At 41.2% G+C, this 19,773-nt stretch overlaps 1 protein-coding gene across 1 annotated transcript; it reads left to right on the top strand.

Annotated features, from left to right (window-relative positions):
- Window positions 1–979: 979 nt before the first annotated feature.
- On the top strand, window positions 980–7,270 carry exd1 (exonuclease 3'-5' domain containing 1). Its single transcript, XM_034674498.1, has 11 exons — window positions 980–1,603; window positions 1,733–1,798; window positions 1,918–1,951; window positions 2,038–2,114; window positions 2,197–2,270; window positions 3,513–3,599; window positions 3,714–3,818; window positions 3,908–3,988; window positions 4,088–4,231; window positions 4,315–4,506; window positions 6,459–7,270. Exons 1-11 carry the CDS (start codon window positions 1,474–1,476, stop codon window positions 7,125–7,127), a joined length of 1,659 nt encoding a protein of 552 aa, XP_034530389.1. The 5' UTR covers window positions 980–1,473; the 3' UTR covers window positions 7,128–7,270.
- The last annotated feature ends 12,503 nt before the right edge of the window (window positions 7,271–19,773 follow it).

The following is a 19,773-nucleotide window of genomic DNA, read 5'->3' as shown; positions in this document are numbered from 1 at the left end:
GAACCTCAACCGGATTATGCAAACACCAAGTAATCTATTTTCTCACTTTGAGAAAAAAAGTCACGGAAAAAAACTGCCGTTCAGGTGCGCTCCGTCAGCTCTATGATTTTATGCGACCCCCAGGAGACAAATTTGAAATAGGAGTTGTTTTTATTGAAAAATGTATTCGATGTCTTCTCTGTAATTTTTTCACATTGTAAAGTCATTCTGCAGGCCGGATTGGAACCTCTGATGAGCTAGTTTTGGCCTGTGGGCCGCATGTTTGACACCTCTGGGCTAGAGTGTTGTAATCTTCATTGATATCTTTTATTTCCACTAGGGGGCATTGAAGACTAAAATTTTGGTAGAATTCACAAAGTTGATTTAAAGCTGCTGTTGGTAGTCACAGAGTAAACATCTGTTCAGAGAGAGGGACTTCGAATGTCAACACAATCCCTCCCAACCAGATTTCCTCTTAGCCCCCCCAACACAGATCAGTGTGTGGAGTCATGATAGTGCCGGGCTCATAACCAATCGGAGGACGTAGTAGGGGCCGCACCATAAAGCTGCTGTTGGTAGGAATGGTGTAAAAAACATTACTTTTTTCTGCTGGGTTTGGAGAAAAGGTCACAATGCCCATCAGTGCTCATCGGTAAGTGGAGTAATTTGAGACTATTGCGAAATCTCTGCGTTTTCCAATGCCTTTGTATCAAGCAATGTTATTATTCCCCTTGTTCCTGTTATGACGGACCAATCATAGCTAATCTCCAATCCTCTGTCCTGATTGGTTAAGGGGCGGCCCCTACCACACCCTCCGATTGGTTAAAAGTCCGGCACTATCATGACTGCACATGCCGATCTGTGTTGGGGGGCTAAGAGGAAATCTGGTTGTGAAGGATAGTGTTGAGATTTGAAGTCCCTCTATCTGAACAGATTTTTACTCTGTGACTACCAACAGCAGCTTTAATGTCTTCTCTGTATTTCTGTCACTTTGCAAAGTCGTTCTGCGGGCCGGATTAGAACCTCTCGCAGGCCGGTTTTGGCCTGCGGGCCGCATGTTTGACACCCCTGGGCCAGAATGTTGTAATTTTCATTGATATCTTGTATTTCCACTAGGGAGCACTGAAGACTAACATTTTGGCAGAATTCAAAAAAGTTGATTTAATTGACATGAATGGAAATGTGCAATTTATGTAACTTAAGGAATTGAAACTATAAACACATTTATATCATTTTATAGTATTTGTTCTTACAATGTATTATGATACCCTTCGCAGAATTATTATTATTCTTATTCTTATTATTGTTATTTTTTATAGATAGGTTAACCAGAGAAAACAAAGCTGCCTTTTAAATTAACGAGGAGATTTGAACGCAGCATTAATGGGAACAACGCTCGCGCACTTAGCAGTTAGCTTACAAACTGCTCGGCTAACAGACAGCTAACAACCCAACTGTTCAGACTTTTCATTACTTAATACTTATTACCTCAAAATGGGTGCGGAGGACGTTGAATTTCTGAATACCCTCAAGGGGAAACGTGTTAAACTGACCCTGAAGACTTCCTCTTACATCGGTGTCGTCCAACGAATCAATTCCAACAAAACCTTGATTCTAGCCGACGGTTAGAGAGTTGTTTTTGTTATGTCATGCATAATTAGTTAGCAAAGCACTGCTGATTAACCTCAACATGACTTCTGCCACCTTTAGGCCCCAAAAACTTCCTCTGTGTCAACTATTGTGTGTTTTTCAGTGAGCGGAAATACTGGCTGTAAACTTGCTGGCTCTAAACTGTTCTTCGGGCGTGAGATCCTGAATGGTGAGTCGACACATAATAACTGCAAACTAAGTGTTTGGAAAAAGGTAGAAGCTAAGCTGAATATAGTTAAATAAAAGTTTAATATCTGACCTGATGTTTATATATCATTTAACTTACAGTGGAATTTTCCAATGATGCAAACACTCACAGTGGGTAAGAGACCTGAAGTGTCCAAGCTGTTGTGTGCACACCAATGAGCTCTGTGATCTGTCTGTGATAAAATCCATTGTACTGCCCAGGAATGCCCAAGACCACAGGATTGAGGAGCACTTGAATGTGGAGAAGTTTCAGCCATACAGGAAGATAATTCCGCTTGGTAAGCTTAATGAGAAGACTAAAGGATTTTGTAAAATCCCTGATCACTATTGAGATCATCCGTTTTTTCTTTATTTTTACAGTTGATGATGAAGATGAGGAAGAGCACATCAAGTTTGCAGTGATAGATGAGTTTCATGAGAAATTTTGGCCCGCTGTACGTTGATTTAGAGTTCCCTCTTGGATGCTTTTGTCACTAAGCTTGTTACATATTTTTTTCAGTAATTGTTAGGGTTGCAAAATTTCCTTTAGGATGTTAAAGGCCCTGTGAGGAGTTTTTAACAGACTGAAACTGATACTGATGCCTCTTTATGACCCTCAAAAGCAAACAAGACCATCTACAACAACACTCATACCTTCTCTGTTGTCATTTTAATGTCTAAAACTGCTCTGAGGGGGTAGGTGTCAGAACAGATGATTGACATCTCACTTTAGAAACACCCTTTTTTGGCTGTTTTCATTGCAAATAATCACATTGTAAGATAAGTCTAAATGTTGAAAGACAACAGGATGAGGTTATTGTCTGAAGACACTTATTTTGCATGTACAGGACAAGAGATAAAAGGTATCACTGTGTGCACAAGGGGCTGTCAGAATCGATACAAGCTAAAAGTTCCTCACAGCAGCTTTAAGCTGCGGAATTTTGGAAATATTCCAAATTGGAAACTTTCCATGAGAATGAATGGGAATGTATGGGAGTTAACTGGGAATTGAGGGTAATGTAATAGAAAGGTATCATATCCATGCATTAATATTTGTTTTGTTATAAGCAGACATCCATCCAAAATAATAAAATTAAAACAGATTTATTTGTAAGTAGATCTTTATCAAGTGTTGAATATTTTATTGAACAATCAATTCTTTCTCTGAAGAACAAAAACATGAATATTGAGTTAAATATTACTCATCCCCCCAACCCTTTCAAAAATTAACAAAAATGCAATCCCAAAAAAGTCCCATTCAACATGCAAATAAAAAAGCATCTTCCCTCAAGCTTCTCAAGCCTAGCCTCTGCATTTTTGCCAAACCTTTTAAGGCAATGGACTCTTTCTGGGTCTCATCAACATCCTCCATGTCCATCCAACTCCGACTCTTCCTCTTCAGTATCACTGTCCGGCCTTGTTGAGGATAGCTCTGCATAGATATTCAACTGTACTTGCATGAAATCTGGTTGTTTTAGACAGGATAATGCTCAAATATATGTTCCCCAACTATATTTAAGTTCCCTGTTAAGAGCCAACCTTCAATTTAGTAAATTCCTGGTGTATTCCAATTTATTCCCATAAATTCCTGTTAATTCCCATGGAAAGTTTCCAACTTTGAAAATTCCCGGAATTTTGCAACCCTAGTAATTGTGTTAGCATAGCCTTAATGATATGTGTGAGTGTGCATCCTTCAGGTGATGGACATCAAGAAGCAGCAGGTGATTGGTGTGGGAGTTAATGGAATTCAGGTCTATCAGCATGGGAGGCTGTGCTGGCTGCAGGTGAGTTATTCTGAGAGCCTGCTTTTTGTAGTCTGTCCTTCTAGCTCCTCATTTCTCTACTGTTATCTTTATTTCTGTTGATCAAAGATGAGGTTAAAAAATCTATTCCTCTAGATTGCCACTAAAAACAAAGTCTACCTGTTTGATATTCTGGTACTTGGAGCCCAGGCCTTTAAAAATGGTCTAACCATGATCCTGGAGAGTAAACATATACTGAAGGTGAGGAGGATAAATAGACTAGAAATACTGTACAGTCCTTAAGTAATAGTTTTGATAATTATCATAACATCTGTGCTGATTTGTGACAGGTCATTCAGGACTGCAGAGCTATTTCTGGATGCCTGTTTGCTCAGTTTGGAGTACAGCTTACCAATGTCTTTGACACACAGGTACATTTACAGGGTCCTGATTTAGAACTTCATTCTGCATCCTGTGCTATGTCTTGTTTAATGAGCTCATTTCCTGCTTTACCTCCTTTATGTTTTAAGGTGGCAGATGTCATGTGCTTCTACTCAAAGACGGGTGGTTACCTCCCTGATAGAGTCAGTACTCTGCAGGAAGTGGTGAGTCTCCATCTGAAAGTACCCTCTTCCCAGCTTATGTCCCTTCAGATGATGTCACAGCTCACAAAGGTACAGCATATGATCTCATATGAAACGGCTTTAATTACTGCATAGTTGTGTGTACTCAAATTCTGGTGTGTGTGTGTTTGCAGGAAGAACAGGAGATGTGGCAAAAACGTCCCTGTCCGGTGCCCCTGCTGAAGGTGATGGCTCTGTCAGTGATCCACCTTCAGCCTCTCAGACTCGTTCTGCTGGATGCTCTCATGATGGACTACATGGCCCTGGTGGATTCATACATCAACAGCAGCCACTTCCAGCCTGATGAGTTAAAGCACGTCACTATGGTGGGTACATTTTTTATTACACAAAGAACTTTTGACCCAGTCACAAATCTGTGATGATGACTCAAATTTGCAAATGGTTAGAGTGTATTTTCCGATGTTGGATAGAGAAATTATACCTGTTGTAATCTTATAGGTGCATTTCGACCAAGAGTTCCGGGGTTTTTTAGCCCCCAGAACTACTTAACCCTGAACTAAAAGGTTCCTCTGCCCCTGTTGTTGTCTGTGTTTCGACTGCGGGCTGAAGTCCTGGGTAGATTGTGCAAATCAGGCCAGTGACGTATGGAGAAAAACATTTATATTAAATAAAATTTTGAAATCTTGATAAATAACTAAACTAATATGCATTCCCAGGAACTCCCTCTGTGTTTCAACAACTGTGTAAAGTCGACAAACAGCGTTACGTTCAGCCGAAAGTCCCAGGACCTTTGAAAAGTACTACCCCCAAAGCAGGGGATTTTCAGGGGGAGAACTTCCCCTGAACTAAATTTAGACCCTGGTTCCGCCGGTCGAAAAGCATGTAGTTCAGGGGTAAAGTCCCTAGTTCCTGCGGTTGAAAAATGCCTCTTAAAGGGTTAAAAATAACCCTGCATGTCCATTTTTTAAATAGTATTTTACACATGACCTTGTATGGATGGATCAAGATTTTAGATCTTTTAAGAATCATTAATTAAAAAAAATCCAAATATTCATATTAGTTTGAACTCCTCTTCGGTTGCTGGAGATATGACGCAAAGCTGTGAGATACAGAATCGGTGAAAAATGAAGAGACTGCATGTACATGACCGCAAAACTGTTAACATGCATGTTAAGCTGCTGCGTTACAGAAACAGTGGCATGAAGGTCAAGACAAACACCCAATTATGCCTGTGAATTCCTGCTATCAGCAGAACATGGCCCCAGTGCTGGTTAACGCTGCAGCCTCACAACCGCATCATTAAATGGACATGTGTCCCACAGAGTGTTCCCTTTTAGTATCTACACCTGCAGCGTACATGATGGAGTGTTGCGCAAGTCCCTGTTGTGTCTACCTGTTTTGTTAGAACTGCTTTTGGGGGCTGGACCCAGCTGAGGCAGACTTACTGTCCCCAATAATAAAGTATGAATGTTTTGTTGAAGTTTCCATGATTAAAAGATGATCCCTCCTTTTCGGGACTCATTTTTAAGGAAAATACTTTTTTTTAAATATATATATATAAAGAAAACTATTTTATTGAAAATAATAAAACGGGGATATTGAATACAACAGGTTAAATTGATGGTTTAAAATCCCTTTAAATAAAGTCATATTTTAATGTCTTATAATTAAATTGTAAAATTAAAAAAATAATAAAAATGACGGATGATTGCTCTGGTAATGGGCGTACTTAGGATCAAGTTTTCAGTTATATACCCAGGTGCATTTAAGACAGTATTTATTAGTTTGTCATGTTCTGGCATTACACTCCGTGACACTGAATATCTTGGCTGTTAGAAAGTTGTGTAACATCTTTAAAAAAAACCTTTTTACTCCACCTCAGTTGTTGGTTGTCCCTCACCATGTTTCTCCATCTTTCATCCTCCTGGCATCGTAATTGTGAGTGATGTCTGGTCTCATGAGGGGTACACTCATTTTACAGATAAGTGGCCCCATCCACTGTCTTGGCATCTAATTATTAAACCCTGAGTAAAGACAAACCTTCTTTATTTAGATTTATTTCAAGGGGGTGGGAAAGTCTTACATTCAGGTCACAGTATGGTGACTGAATTTGTGAGAGGTTTGTAAGGTGTCCCTCTACACAGAAATACTTGTATGTTCTTCAGCTGACTCAGTTTGTTCATTGCTTCGATAAGAAATCTTACTAAAGCTCAGATAAAAGTAATGTTTACACTTTTACAAATGTACTGTAACCATCTGCTTTAAAATACTGCGTTTAAAAGAGGAGGGTGAAAACAGTGCGTGTTTTTGTCTTCAGGAGAGTGTGTTGGAGCTGCCTGAAGAGCTCAGGCAGTTGGAGCAGATGCATTTGGAGAAGCAGGAATGGGCTGCTGCTCGTTACCCTGTCACTGAGAAAGGTCTGCTGGATCGCTTCCACCCTCGAGCTCAGTCTTCATCCAACACCTCCTCTGCAGCAGAGCAGTACATGCAGACAGAGCTAGATTCCTTTGAGCCTGCACCTTCCTCTACACCAGTGGACCTAAGTCCTCGCAAGCCACTTGTGAGCCCTCCACATGACCCTGATGTCATGTCGGTCAATGACACTGTCTCACCTGAACCAGCAGCAAAGGCTCCAGTCCACGCTCCACCATCAGACCCTAGCAAACAAATGTCTTCTCGCGTTCCCCCGTCTGGAGGAAGAGGATGCATGGAGGTGCAGATGGATGCACTGGGAAGAGGAAGGCCCTTTGGGAAAGACTCTTCAGTCTCACTCTTGCCTACTATAGGAAGAGGGTTCCTTCTTCAGATGTCACAAGCTCAGACAGGGGACAGGGTGACGGCTCCTTTAGGCCCCAACCATGCAAAAGTTAGCACAGGAGTGAAGCCCCATGATGGTCCTGACCGTCTTGAGGACGCCTCAGGCTTCAGTGCACCCCAGTCCCTCTCCTCTCCACCCTTACGGCCATTCAGGCCTTTCAGTTTTTAAAGGAGGGGCACAAAGCTACATATGGACATGTGTGTTCAATGTTTCTGTTCCATTGTTTATGGTGTCCCACTGTGACCAGTAGATGGCAGTAAATATTCTGTTTTGATAAAGGGCTCGATTGATAAAAGGTGTTTCTGAAGTTTCTTCTGTGTTATAAAAAAGAAGTGGTTTTGTTGTTTGAATGTTTCATGACAAATGATTTAAATACAAATTTATTGGTTCTAACAAAATGTGTCTGCTTGTTCTTTCATTTGTTATATTACATCAGCCTTTTGTCCTTAAACTTCATTAATCTGTTTTGATAAAGTTAAAGAATGCACTCTTAACAGTAAAATCCTGATGATCTATTTGATTAGGCGGTTATATACTCATTTAAAGTCTTAGGTTTATGCATAAATAGCTCTGATTTTTTTTTTTGCAATGCTGCAGAGTGCCAAGAAATACTAGCTTTAGCTATTTGAACACAAACTACAACCAAAAACAGCTCCACATGCTCATTAAACCATAATGTGCTAAGCTTAGCGTGATTGATTGCCAGCACCGCTCAGCGTCTGTGCTTCGGCTAATTGATTGTGAAAAGCAGAGCATTGATGGATCTGCTGTTAATTGAGCAAAAACATTGCTGGCAAACTCTTATTCTGATAACTGATGAATTAAAAATAAAAACCATCAAGACTTGGCACAGACGGAGGAGTGTTGCTGACTCTTACGGCCTGTCTGCAGTTCAGATATGCATGATCACAGGTGGCTAACACCTGCCATGTTCTACAAAAGCAGATCTTATTTGTGTGATTTACTGCTGGAGGTGTCATGCAGACGTTGCAGTGAAGCACTGAACATTCACTTTAGCCTACATCAAGGCACGGACACAACAGCAGGGCATTGCTGCAGCCTGCAGCGCAAATGGGCCCCCCTGTATTAATCACATCTTATTGCTATCTGCATGCAGAGGCTTGGACCCTTTCCAGAGCTTTTCTAATTGAAAGCATGAAACAGATAAAGTAGGATTTTAATTAACTGGGAGGCAGTCCTGCACAAAGCCCTGCATCTCTCTTAGCAACGAGCTCCTCCTCAGCTTCTGCTCAACACAAGCAGGGTGGATCCTACCCATATGCCACCTTTAACCCTTTGAAATGTGGTCGTTGCTCAATCTGTGGATGGGTGTGTTCAGGAGGGAACAAGAGGTTTCACACTTCATCTTGAGGCTGATTCAGTTGATGTTATCTTTGAGCCGCTCCAAGTAATCGACCTAAAGTTAGTTTCCTGTACCACAACTTCATACGTTGATTTAACTCAGTTGCTTCGTTTTATTTTGTTTTTGAGATTTATTACAGAAAGCATAGAATCCTGTTTATATATCTGCATCACTCACAAGTCAAGTTATGGAGAGCTTTGTATGTTTGTGTGTGTGTAGGGAGGGGGGTAGTTGGTCTCTGTGGGGCAATGCAGGACAGACTCCTGTCATTGACAACCAGATTGGGGCTCTTAATTTAGAGGACCTTGCATTTCCTCTCCGTCACAATAATGCCTTATGTGCAGCACTTCCTGTTTCTCAGGCCTGGGAGGAAGGAACAGGGCGCTTGTCACACGGTAGTCACACTGCTTCCTCCCTCCCCCTCACTCCCCCTTACTGCTCTCAAACTTCAGACAGTGTTGTGTCCTTCAGAGGGGAAAGATGACTGCACCTTCAGCATCACAGCAGGATGCTGCCGCGCTATTTTTAGCGTGAGTCGGAAAGGTAGCGCACAGACATAAACACAAACTTTAGGATGTCCAGCTGTGTTGATTTAGCATCCGAAAATGGAGGTTCAACCGTGTAGGGCTGATTATTGTTTTGACTGAGCAGTGGGAACCAGGAGGCCTGCTGTTTGCTTGAGGTGTGATGGAAATAGGTCACCCATAAACAATGATTATCACTTTAAAATATTACACACATTGTCCTGCAGACTCTTTAAACTGCAGATACATTGTTTAATCACAGGTGTGTTCTATGTACCATAATTCAACAACACAGTATCAATGGACAACACCTTATCTTCTTGCACCCTTCTGCCAAAACAAGTGTTTGCCCCCCTACCTTAACACTTTCCACCATGTTATACTCAACAGCTCCAGTTACCAACAACAGCAAAGCAACAAGGTATACATGACAGACTGATGCTCCTAGGCAACCGTCCTTCTTCTTGACGAGTGTAAGGCTACAGATTTGTTTATAATTAATAGGCTTTTGTTAATTATTAAGGACAGAACCCCTCCCTTTAAATGGCACCTTGACGATTGTCATGTAGTCAGCTGTTTGCTCTCTTAAGCATATCATTAAAATTCATCGTTCAGTTTGCTGACTAAGTGCACATTCAGATCACGGTGCATTTCTCTGCTAATGCTAGAGGCAGGGAAAAGCTGACACACACGGTTTGGACCACTGGACTGTCAGTAATCAGATTGTTTGTGAGTTTTTTTAAATTTGACTCATCATCCAATTCTGCCACATGGACATTTCATGTCTAATTACAAGCCTTGTGTCGTCTGGAAGTTGGTTTAGTCTTGAGGTGGCAGAAGTGACTTTTTTGATTGGCTTGTTAGAAGCACTTGATGTGTTTGTTTTACGTGAGTCATACAGTACAAAGAGGCAGTCTTCAGCGGTCAGCCTGTGACACAACAAATTAGTAACATGTCAACAAAATAATCTCAATTTCATTATTCATGTAACCACATGTAATCCTTTTGTATTCACAGGCGGGAAGGAACATAATCAGATATCAGGTTCCACTATGACACTGAACTATATCCCCGCAGCCAATCTTCCATCTGTTAGGAAAAAGCTATTGTTCAATCCTACTCAACACTACCCCCCACTCACCACCACCTCTCCCTCTGTCTCTCTCACGTTACAAAATGACCCTCTTCTGCTCTCCTCTGGACATATTCAATGAGAGGATAAATATTTAACGTGAGAAAGGCCGATCTGTCCAGATGGCCTCTCAAGAACGGCAAAAATTAGAACAAAACTCAGCATCAATATTTCAGCTAACGGTATGTTTGTATATCTGCAGTCCGGAAACACAGCTCAGGAAGACCCCTTGATATGCCCACATTCATTTAAACAGATGCATGCACAGATGCAGGAACTCAATATGCGTCTTTATGAACTGCTGCGTTGTGTTTACTCAGGCAGCGTGGAGCACCGGGACCTTAAAGGCCTCTCCAAAGGAGCTCGCCATATTGTGACCTTCAGCTGGGACAGAGGAGCTGAGATAGTGGATGAGTGACAGATGAGGGTGCAGATGAGAATGTGTTTGATGCCTCAGGAATGTCCTCAGCTGGTCTGACTGTGATGCATAAGCAGTAATGAACATATGGTGGTCATGCTAGCAGCTTTGTCTTATAGATGACAATGTTTGTCAGTTAGCTGGGGGCCACTTTGCCTTCAGACTGAATTATTTCCGAATTTGTTCATGGTCTTTAGAAGATGAACCCCGGTGACTTTGGTTAGATTTGTGTGAGACTTGACCAGAAGTCTGCCTCAGTTCACAGCTAAATGACTTTTTCTTCAGCCACAGCGGTACTTTATGTTAAGTGCTAACCAAGCGGCAACTTCCAGCTATGGGAAATTAAGTTGATGTGGAAGTGCTAAAAACTGCAGTTCAATGAGTGTCTTCTTGAGCAGTGGAAACCACATACACACCCATTCAAAAGGTAATCTTTACAGTAAAAATAAACATATTCCAGCTTAGTACAAAGTAACTAGTACAAAAGGTTTTTTTTTATGAATTATTAGTTTAGGAGATATTAATATCACCAGTTTTGCATAATCAGAGGCACAGATGACTGCAGGCAAGATCAGTGTAGCTGTTAGCAAGGAGGCTAAAGACCCACTTTAACTCCACTTCTGTATCTGTAATTAGGTCAACCGAAAGTTAGCATGAGTCAGCATTTCCAACATGGCGTCCAAGAATGATAGGCTTCAAAACTCAGCTTCAAAAACCCATGGGTGACGTCACTGAGAGTGCATCTAGTATGTTTACATGCTAACATGCTAAAGTATTATAGTGAACCAGGAAAGAATTACCTGGTAAACTTTGGCATATTAACATTTTCAGTGTAAGCAGCTTTCATAGACTGAAGCTCAACAATGGCGGTCGCCATATTGGAAATGCTGACTCAACCTAACTTTTGGTTGACCTTGCAAAAAGCAAAGAAGCAGCGTTAAGGAGAGGCCTTTGGCTTCCTCGCAAATCGCCAGTGGTGGACAGTAACAAAGTAAATTTACTTGAGTACTGTACTTAAGTACATTTTTTGAGTCTCTGTTCTTTACTTGAGTATTGCTTTTTTGGGGTAGTTATTACTTTTACTCTACTACATTCAGAAGACATTTATTGTACTTTTTACTCCACTACATTTCTATCAGTGCTAGTTACTCGCTACTTATGCTTTGAAGTCGGCTCATGAATTTCCTTCTCTTTTCTGAAATCAGGTCCCTAAGACAGTAAAATGTGTTTGTGTAGTTCTGTTTGTCTCAGTGGTTTAGCCATACCTGTATATCGTGTGTCTCCACGGTTGAACGTGGAGCAAACACAGAACAAATTTCACTCAGATCAGGCTGTTAATTTAGAGGTGGTAATGATGGCTATAATTCTCCACCTGAGCACCCATGTCCATATCTTCAGCCCGTGTTAGAGGTTTTTGAAATGAAGAATGATACGTATCGTTTGAAATGTTCTTCCTGTTTCCCACTCTGCCCAAACATACAAACATTCACTGTCCAACCTGAGAAATGTTGAGCTACGAAACGTTTGTTTCATTCCAGACAAACATTTCAAACTAAGTTGTCTGTGCTTGGAGTAACTTAGTGTCTGTTTTTGTTCCATAGTATTTTTTTTTTAGAGATTTCAAGTAATGGTTTCTAAATAAACATAATGTAGAATGTACTCCTATGTAGTCTTGAATGCACTGATATATTATGAAATATAAAGTTTTGAGATGTTTTAAGAAGTACTTTGAATACTTAAGTATTTTCAAAAGCAAATACTCAAGGACTTTAACTCAAGTAATAATCTGACAGAACAGCTTTCACTTATATTGGAGTAATATTTGACTTGGAGTATCTATACTTTGACTTAAGTAATGAAGCTGTGTACTTTGTCCACCACTGCAAATTGCTAATATGTACCTGCCTATCAGTCAAGTCAGCCCTTAATTACACCAAATTATGCAAAGCTCATAACTTTACTTTCTTTAAAATGAATGAGTTAAAATTCACATCTTACAGTGTGTACAAATAGAGACATTGGCCATTCAGACCGAACCTGTTTTGGTTTTTGCTGTAAACATTTCTATATCTACTGTAAAAAATAAGGCTATTTAACACGGGTGTTAATGGGCTCTTATGGGCGTATGAAGCCAACCACAAGTGAACATTCAAGGAACAGCAGTTTTTAGCACTTCGAAATTGTTTTCAGTTCTAGAATCAGAGGTTGCCACTTAGTGGGTAAGCATGCTGTTGTCAATAAGCCCAAAGCATCACTCTGCATAATAGCCTAATTAGAGGTATAGCCTTAATATAGAGGTTAAGCCATTTGATAAGTGTTTGAGTGCAGAAGAAAAACTCATATACAGTCATTTAACATCTCCAACTTTGTACAGTTTAAGTGAGGGACACAGCACTTTTTCTACATGAAAGCCTGAAACATTCTGTAGAAAATTTCAGAACACACTGCTACTGAAATTTTCCAAAGTTGCTTATTCACACATGTCCCTCACAGAAAAGTTATTTCCTGTTAGCCTGGGGGAGATTTCAGGAAGCAAGACATGGTTACGAATGATACTATTTAAATCAACGTGCAATGTTTTCAATATATTTAAGAGGGCAGGTGAAGCAGGGATAATGCCATGATGACATTTTTGCTTAGCAGTAGCTTGCTCTTCCAACACTTTCTGGAGGAAAGTAAGTCTTCTTCATTAGCTTGGATCAGCGTGAGAGGCTCAGGATGCTGCAGGATTAAACATAGAGAGTCTTTATCTGACCACAGAGCAGCTGAACGCTTCTGAACATCTTGATTGTTAACCACAGAGTAACTGGTCCAGCTACAGTCCCCAGGACTCAGTGACTGCAACAACCTGTCACATGCGGTAGCAACAACACATGATGAGAAATGGTAAAAATTGGTGCAATGGACATGGACAGGGGTGAATGTCAAGCTCAAAATGAAAGATGCAATCCTCCATAAAGCTTGAAAAGTTCAGAAATAGTGCTTTTGTTTTCATATATAAATTATTAAAGTTGGGGAAAATAAGATCAATTTTTGACACATGTAGAAATGTTCTAAGTGGCTGCAATTCAATTCAGCACCAAGCAGGAACAGATTTTCCCTATAGGAGGTTTTCAGGCTTCACTTGAGTGAAGAAGGTCCCTGTGGGTCAATGGAAAAGGTGTTTATCATCAGAAATTCTGATAATTAGTTATTACAATTCTGGCGACCCCCTCAGCTACAAATGTCTTTGATTAAAAAGATGGGAGATTAGCTTTTGGCAAGTTTGTCATAATTAAAGCCTGCACTGAGTAAGGTGTGTGTGCACACACACAGATGAGAGGGTAGTAGCCACAGGGAGGAGGGTCTGGAAAAAGAAGGGCTGGAGGAGGGGTCCCTGTGGCTGGCTGAATTAGTGCCTGCTGGTTTGGCCTGGCAGCTGCTCTCTGAGCCTGGCATGATGACAGCCTGGCACTCTGTAGTGTGTTGTCAGGGCCAACCAGAAGACAGTTCGGGAGGCAGCAATGCCAGACACACCAACACAAACTCTTTCACCATGGCAGGCTTTGTCTTTGACAATCATCCCGCCATACGTGCGTTACTTGTTATGGCAATATCATTGGATTAGTATAAGATTAAATTGGCTAATTAAAAAGGGCAAATTCAATGTCATCAGGGGAAATGTAAATGCTGTGTTAAGCTTGATATGACATTTAGCCATAATGGAAAATCTAAACCTTCTTTTTTTTTTTTTGGAGCAGCATTTGGTTCAGAAACAGTCAGGTGTCACTCTTACTGTGCTGCCATTTGTTCCATGATTGAGTTAAGTCTGTGACTGTATTATTCACTTAACTGAAATTCAATTTAATTTAAACTTCTTTGTCAAGAGTGCTCCACAAAAGCCTTAAAGCAGTGCCATCTGTTTCAGCATCTCAGTATCAGTACAGCAACAGAAAAACATCTTTAAATAACACACATTTCTTTGATAAGTGGAATTTTTCAGGCTCAAATATAGAGGAGAGAAACATTTTAATGTCTAACATTATTGAGTATGTTCACTTAATGTCACCTCACCAACTTTCAACAGGATAAATAATTATAGGATATTTCACAATGTTGTTTTAGTGCCACATATCCACCCATTTCATCACCACTTGAAAGACATACTGAAAGTGTCATCATGGATCTGCTGCAGGCTGCTAAATGTGCTTATTGAGTCTTTGACCACCCTTGTGGAGAGGGTGTCACTGGTGGGACTTGGGGACACCTTGGGCCTGCCAGGGCGGGCCGGGCCTGCCTTGGCCCAGATGCAGCAGCTTCTGTCCAGGCATGGCACTGGGATATCTGTGGGGCCCGTGGACACCAGCTGCTATCTCAGTGTCACAGACAGCTGTATCTGAATATTCATACAAAGTGGAGATTAATGTGTGCTTGTTTGGCCCCACATGGCGTGCTGTTGAACAGGCCAAAGTGTGAAACGGCCCAAAGAGGTCATAGGTGTACATCTTCAGCAGTGAGTATTAAAATTTCCCACAGCCCCTGAATCTAACAGTGGGGTGTGCACCATTTAAAAGAACAGGATCAATGCTGAATAAGACAATGTGTGTCTACCACCTACATTATTTAAAAAAAAAATGATGTCAGCTGCTTTGGCATGCTGGCTCATTTTCTCTGTTTATGTTTTAGCCCTTTCATTTCTGGCTGTGGGAGGACCTAAGAGCAGCTGTCCAACCACTTTTTGTTTTTTCTCGTACCAGTGGCTGCTCCAATGCTCAGTCCAACTTCTCTTCTGGTTGACGCCTTTCAGCTCACGCCAGACCACATTCAAACCAATGGCCACCACGGCTCCACCAACCTTGGCCCTCTCTGAGATGTGTTTTGGACAGAGTTTTGGTCAATGTTTGGTCAAACAATCTGCTGGCTTGTGGCAATAGAATCTGTGAATGTGTTTTGGTGAGTGTTTTGAGGTTGGAGTTGTATGAAATGAGCAGATGGTCTTTACTTCCCCGCCTGAATAAGTGGAGTGGACCAGTGGGCACACAGAGGCAGATTTGTGGGTAAACTGTTTTACCTCCCCTCTCTTTGTGTAGTAATGGGGATGGCAAAATGGTTGCTAACTGCTGACGAACAATGGCTCGGCCCTAATGAGAGCAAAGTGTTTTGGTGCTGCTGGTATAATGAGGATGGAGTGGAGTAGCTAATTGTTGCAACCATCTGAAGGTATCACAAGGCTGAATTTTAATTCCAATTCAAAACAATGCAAAATATGTTCATTCCAATGTGACTTGAGAACATTTGGAGAGTGGACGCTCCTGTTAGGCGAAATGAAACAGAAAGAAACATCTTATCACTGAAGTAAGGAGTCTACTGTATGTAAATCCATCACAGGATGATAAAACTGTGAGTCTACAGAGTGTATAGCTTATTTGCTCAGCCCTTATCTGCAGTCTGGCCCATTGCTGACCCTGAGAACACATAATACAAGCTGTAAAACCCTCAGGTCGTGAAAACTTTGATTATTACTGCAGAGGATCTGCTTGTCAGCCATGTTTGTCTGGTGGGTGTCTTGGTGATTTATGGAGGAAATGGTGTGTGGGTGTTCCTCTTCCATTGTGCCCAGTGTCACTTGCTCACCCACAGCTGGATCCCTTTCTGTGGAGTTAAAGGGAGACTATTGACAACCATGCTTTTGAATAAGCCACCATTTCATCTTGCCAAACAGCAGGTTGTTGCCACATTGATCATTTGAACGTGTTGGACACAGAGAAAATGTTTATTTTGCTTTCAATCTTGGATGCGTGACTTCATTCCACTGTTATCGCTCTGGATTGATTTCTGATAATGAGTGTGATTTTGCTTTCAGGGCATGATTGACTATTGGTTGATTACAGAAGGGGTTTGTTTACTTGGATAAGCAATATGCACTCTGCTCATTAACAAAAGGTCTGAAGAGATTGCTGAGCAAATGCCAAGGATAAATCTAAATGGATGGCAGTGATTGCCCCTGCAGGGTGGGTGCAACTCACAAAAAGCCAATATATAAACAAAAGCAGGTCATCTAAACAACTATATACATTTTTTACTACACTTCAATGGCTTTGCAAATAATTCAATGTGTCTGCAAATGATTAGCCTGCAACAACGTTCAGCATACCATTAAAATGTGGCTTTAAATGTATGAAAAAACAGGACAAAACTTTTCAAATCTGTAAAACTTCGCTGCCTTTTAGGAAATGAAATAAGAGAAGTAGCTTAGGCTGATTTCTTCCATGAGAAGTTAACGCTTTTGTAGACTCTAGAGGTCACTCTTTTAGTCTCTCCTACGCAGAAAAAGCTTTATATCGTGTAAATAAAGATAAGCGCCACAAGCTGTTTCATCTTTTGAAATTTATGGTTGCAGATTGTGGTTGTAGTAGAGCTCACACAGCCCTAAAAGGAGACATTTTTGCAGAGGCATACAAGTTTCCCATCAAGCCTGTGCCTTTGCTCCCTGTGGCAGCAGGGCCAGAGCACTTTTCCATCATTACCAGGGTTTCTGAGGAAGAGGAGAAGCCAAATGGTTTCCAGGTTTTACTTTAATTCTACAAGGGAGGCGGTAGAGGAGGCTGGTTGCAGGTCTGTCATCTGTGAAAAACTCTGGGCATTAGGGAAGCAGCATTGCAGGTATGATATGACATCATACAGAATCTGCACAGTAACATACAGCAAACACACACGTCAGTGTAGATTTACTGTATGTAGGAGGAGCTAAACATGTTTTACTGCTGAGGTTTTCAGCCGTACATCAGTCTTTTGGTGCACATGTATTATTCTTCCTTGTCAACTAGAGGCAGCCATTAGAACAATAAGTATTGTGATGCCTGACAGTGACAAACCCCTCCAATTCTATGAGTTACACCAGGGGATGAGACCCATATGTGGGGGAAATGGGTGTAGATTAGGTAAGGAAATGACAAAATTTCCTAATTTAGCTGTGTCACAGACAGAAAGACAACAAGGGTCCTGCATTTCAGAACTTTAATGTCATTGAGTTTCAGTGGCAACATATTTTATCATCAAACGTGTTGTTTCCTGAACTTCAATTCAGCACACTCAGCAGGCTAGGTGGTCCCTCCTGCAGGATTCCCTTTTTGCTTTCTTATCAGAAGAGAGTCGTATTGTCTGAGGAGGAGCCACGTTGTCTACGAAATGTCCCATTCTCTTTTGTACCCTGATAGGTTTACCAGCAGCAGCATGGAATAAGGAGTCACTCTCCCATAGGACAAACAGGAACCTGCCTGAATGCACCCGATGCTTATCTGTTTCTCCCACGACTACTGTCTGTACTTAGAAAATAAGATACCATTAATGTTATTCTCACGGTCCTTGAACTCAGAATGTGTAACTCAGAGCCAAGAAAGACACATAGTTTATATCATCATCATGCTGGTCATTGCACAGCTAAAGCAATTAGACAGATAAGTATAGCACTCCACAAGGGGAGCCCACTACAGCCAGCCCCTCAAAAGTTAGCCAGATGTTGTTATCAGATCAATTTTCCATTTTCAGCCTGTTTGGCCGTGATCGATGATAAGGTGAATATCTGAAAAAAAATCTGTCTTGTGCCGATCTCTGATTACACACACTAACTGCATGTTTCCACGCCTAGAGCAACACAAACCTTAAAGCGTCAGCCATGCACACACAAGCTGAAAATACAGTGTTTGGATCATTCTGGACCTTCGGAGGGCTCTTTCTTATTAAACAGCTGTTACTCAGTGAGAGCGTTTACATGGACATGAGTATCCAAGTTTTGATCAGGTTTCCTAAGCATCCATCCACAATTTCAGAAACCGCGATGAGGGTTTATCTCAGTTTTGAGAAACCAAAATTTACTCCCTGGAGAACTGCAAAAGAAAATTGGATACAGTGATATATAAATATATCATATATATATATATAACAGCTGATGACTACCTATGCAGGCATGGCCTCAGTGAAGTGATGAATCAGCATAACTAACATGGCGGCACCAAGAAGGTCTTACTTCTTGAAGGATGAAGACACCGGCTTTTAACTTTCTGTAATGAAAGAATATAATTGGAAGTTTAAATAGGAAAAAGCATTAAAATGCTGACCCATTCAAGTCTGAGGTGAACAAGCTACTGGATGATGGTTCATGCCATAAAGCAGAGTGGAGCAAGTCAGTTCATGTTGAAAAATACTGAAAAAACATTATATTACTATGTGGTATCTTATTTGAATGCTTGCCCAAATGAAATGCAGTAATCAAAAACTGGGATTCAGGAATTAATCATGTAAACAGCATTATGAATAACCTGGTTTATCTGTAGGCATGTCAATGCCATGTCCCGATTACGATCAAAACATGGACAGGGCCCATAACCAGGACACTCCAGTCCATGTTAACACACCCAGTGAGTCACTGTGAACACAAACTTAAGACTGGAGCATGCTTTTTGCACTAAATTGACAAAACAAAATGTTATTAAGAGCTACAACAGAGGAGTAGTTTTTGTTTTATGTCCACCCTGTCTGTATGAAGCCCTGTGTGCACACTTCCTCCCTCATCCCTAGCTGCACTCCCCCAGACTAACAAACTAAACCAAGCAATCTCTTTATTTGGCATCATTTATTCACCTCCTTTTTGACTATCTGAACGTCACATCAAGGTGCTTCTGATATCTGAGGTTTGCAAAGTATCTATTGTCAATCAATCAATCAATCAATCTTTATTTGTATAGCGCCAAATCACAACAAACGTTATCTCAAGACGCTTTTACAAACATAGCAGGTCTAGACCACTCTATGTCAAATTATGAACAGAGACCCAACTTCAAGACAGGGTAAGACTCAGTCTGACCCCACCTTAATCCATCATGAGCATTGCACATCGCAGTATTTAGCTAGTTACAGTGGCGAGGAAAAACTTCCTTTTAACAGGCAGAAACCTCAGGCAGAACCAGACTCATGTTAGACAGCCATCATGCCTTGACCGAGTTGGGTCTGGAAAGACAGATAGAGGGGAGTAAGAGAGAGAGGTGATAGTGATGAGACGAGTCGTAGAAGCTGTAGCCGCTGGAGTCCGCAGGAGGACATCTACGGCAGCTCAGAGGAATCTACGAGACAATGGAGCTCAGGGACTCCAGAAAGGTCTATGGTTAGTAACTTTAATGGGACAGGCAGAGTTAAAGTAAGTGATGAGGGGGTTGGGGGGGAGGGGGTGAGCTAGGATCCTAGGCCTATAGCAGCATGACAAAAGCTGGTCCAAGCCTGATCCAGCTCTAACTTCTGGGATATTTAAGAACTCAGAGCAAGATCCATCCTGTTCCAAGTACTTCTGGTTGTCTAGTCAACAGAAACACCTGCAGCTAAAAAAGAGAAGACCCCCCCAAAAA

The sequence above is a fragment of the Notolabrus celidotus genome, chromosome 22 (assembly GCF_009762535.1).
Source record: "Notolabrus celidotus isolate fNotCel1 chromosome 22, fNotCel1.pri, whole genome shotgun sequence".
NCBI classification, from domain to species: Eukaryota; Metazoa; Chordata; class Actinopteri; order Labriformes; family Labridae; genus Notolabrus; species Notolabrus celidotus.
Note: the sequence above shows the minus strand (reverse complement) of the source record. Positions and strands in the feature narration are given on the sequence as shown.

Excerpts from the sequence above, each read along its gene's own strand:
- exd1 (XM_034674498.1), top strand. The coding sequence starts at position 1,474 with ATGGGTGCGGAGGACGTTGAATTTCTGAATACCCTCAAGGGGAAACGT. Across the intron at positions 1,604-1,732 it reads AACCTTGATTCTAGCCGACG|TGAGCGGAAATACTGGCTGT; the intron begins GTTAGAGAGTTG and ends TGTGTTTTTCAG. Across the intron at positions 2,271-3,512 it reads ATGAGAAATTTTGGCCCGCT|GTGATGGACATCAAGAAGCA; the intron begins GTACGTTGATTT and ends TGCATCCTTCAG.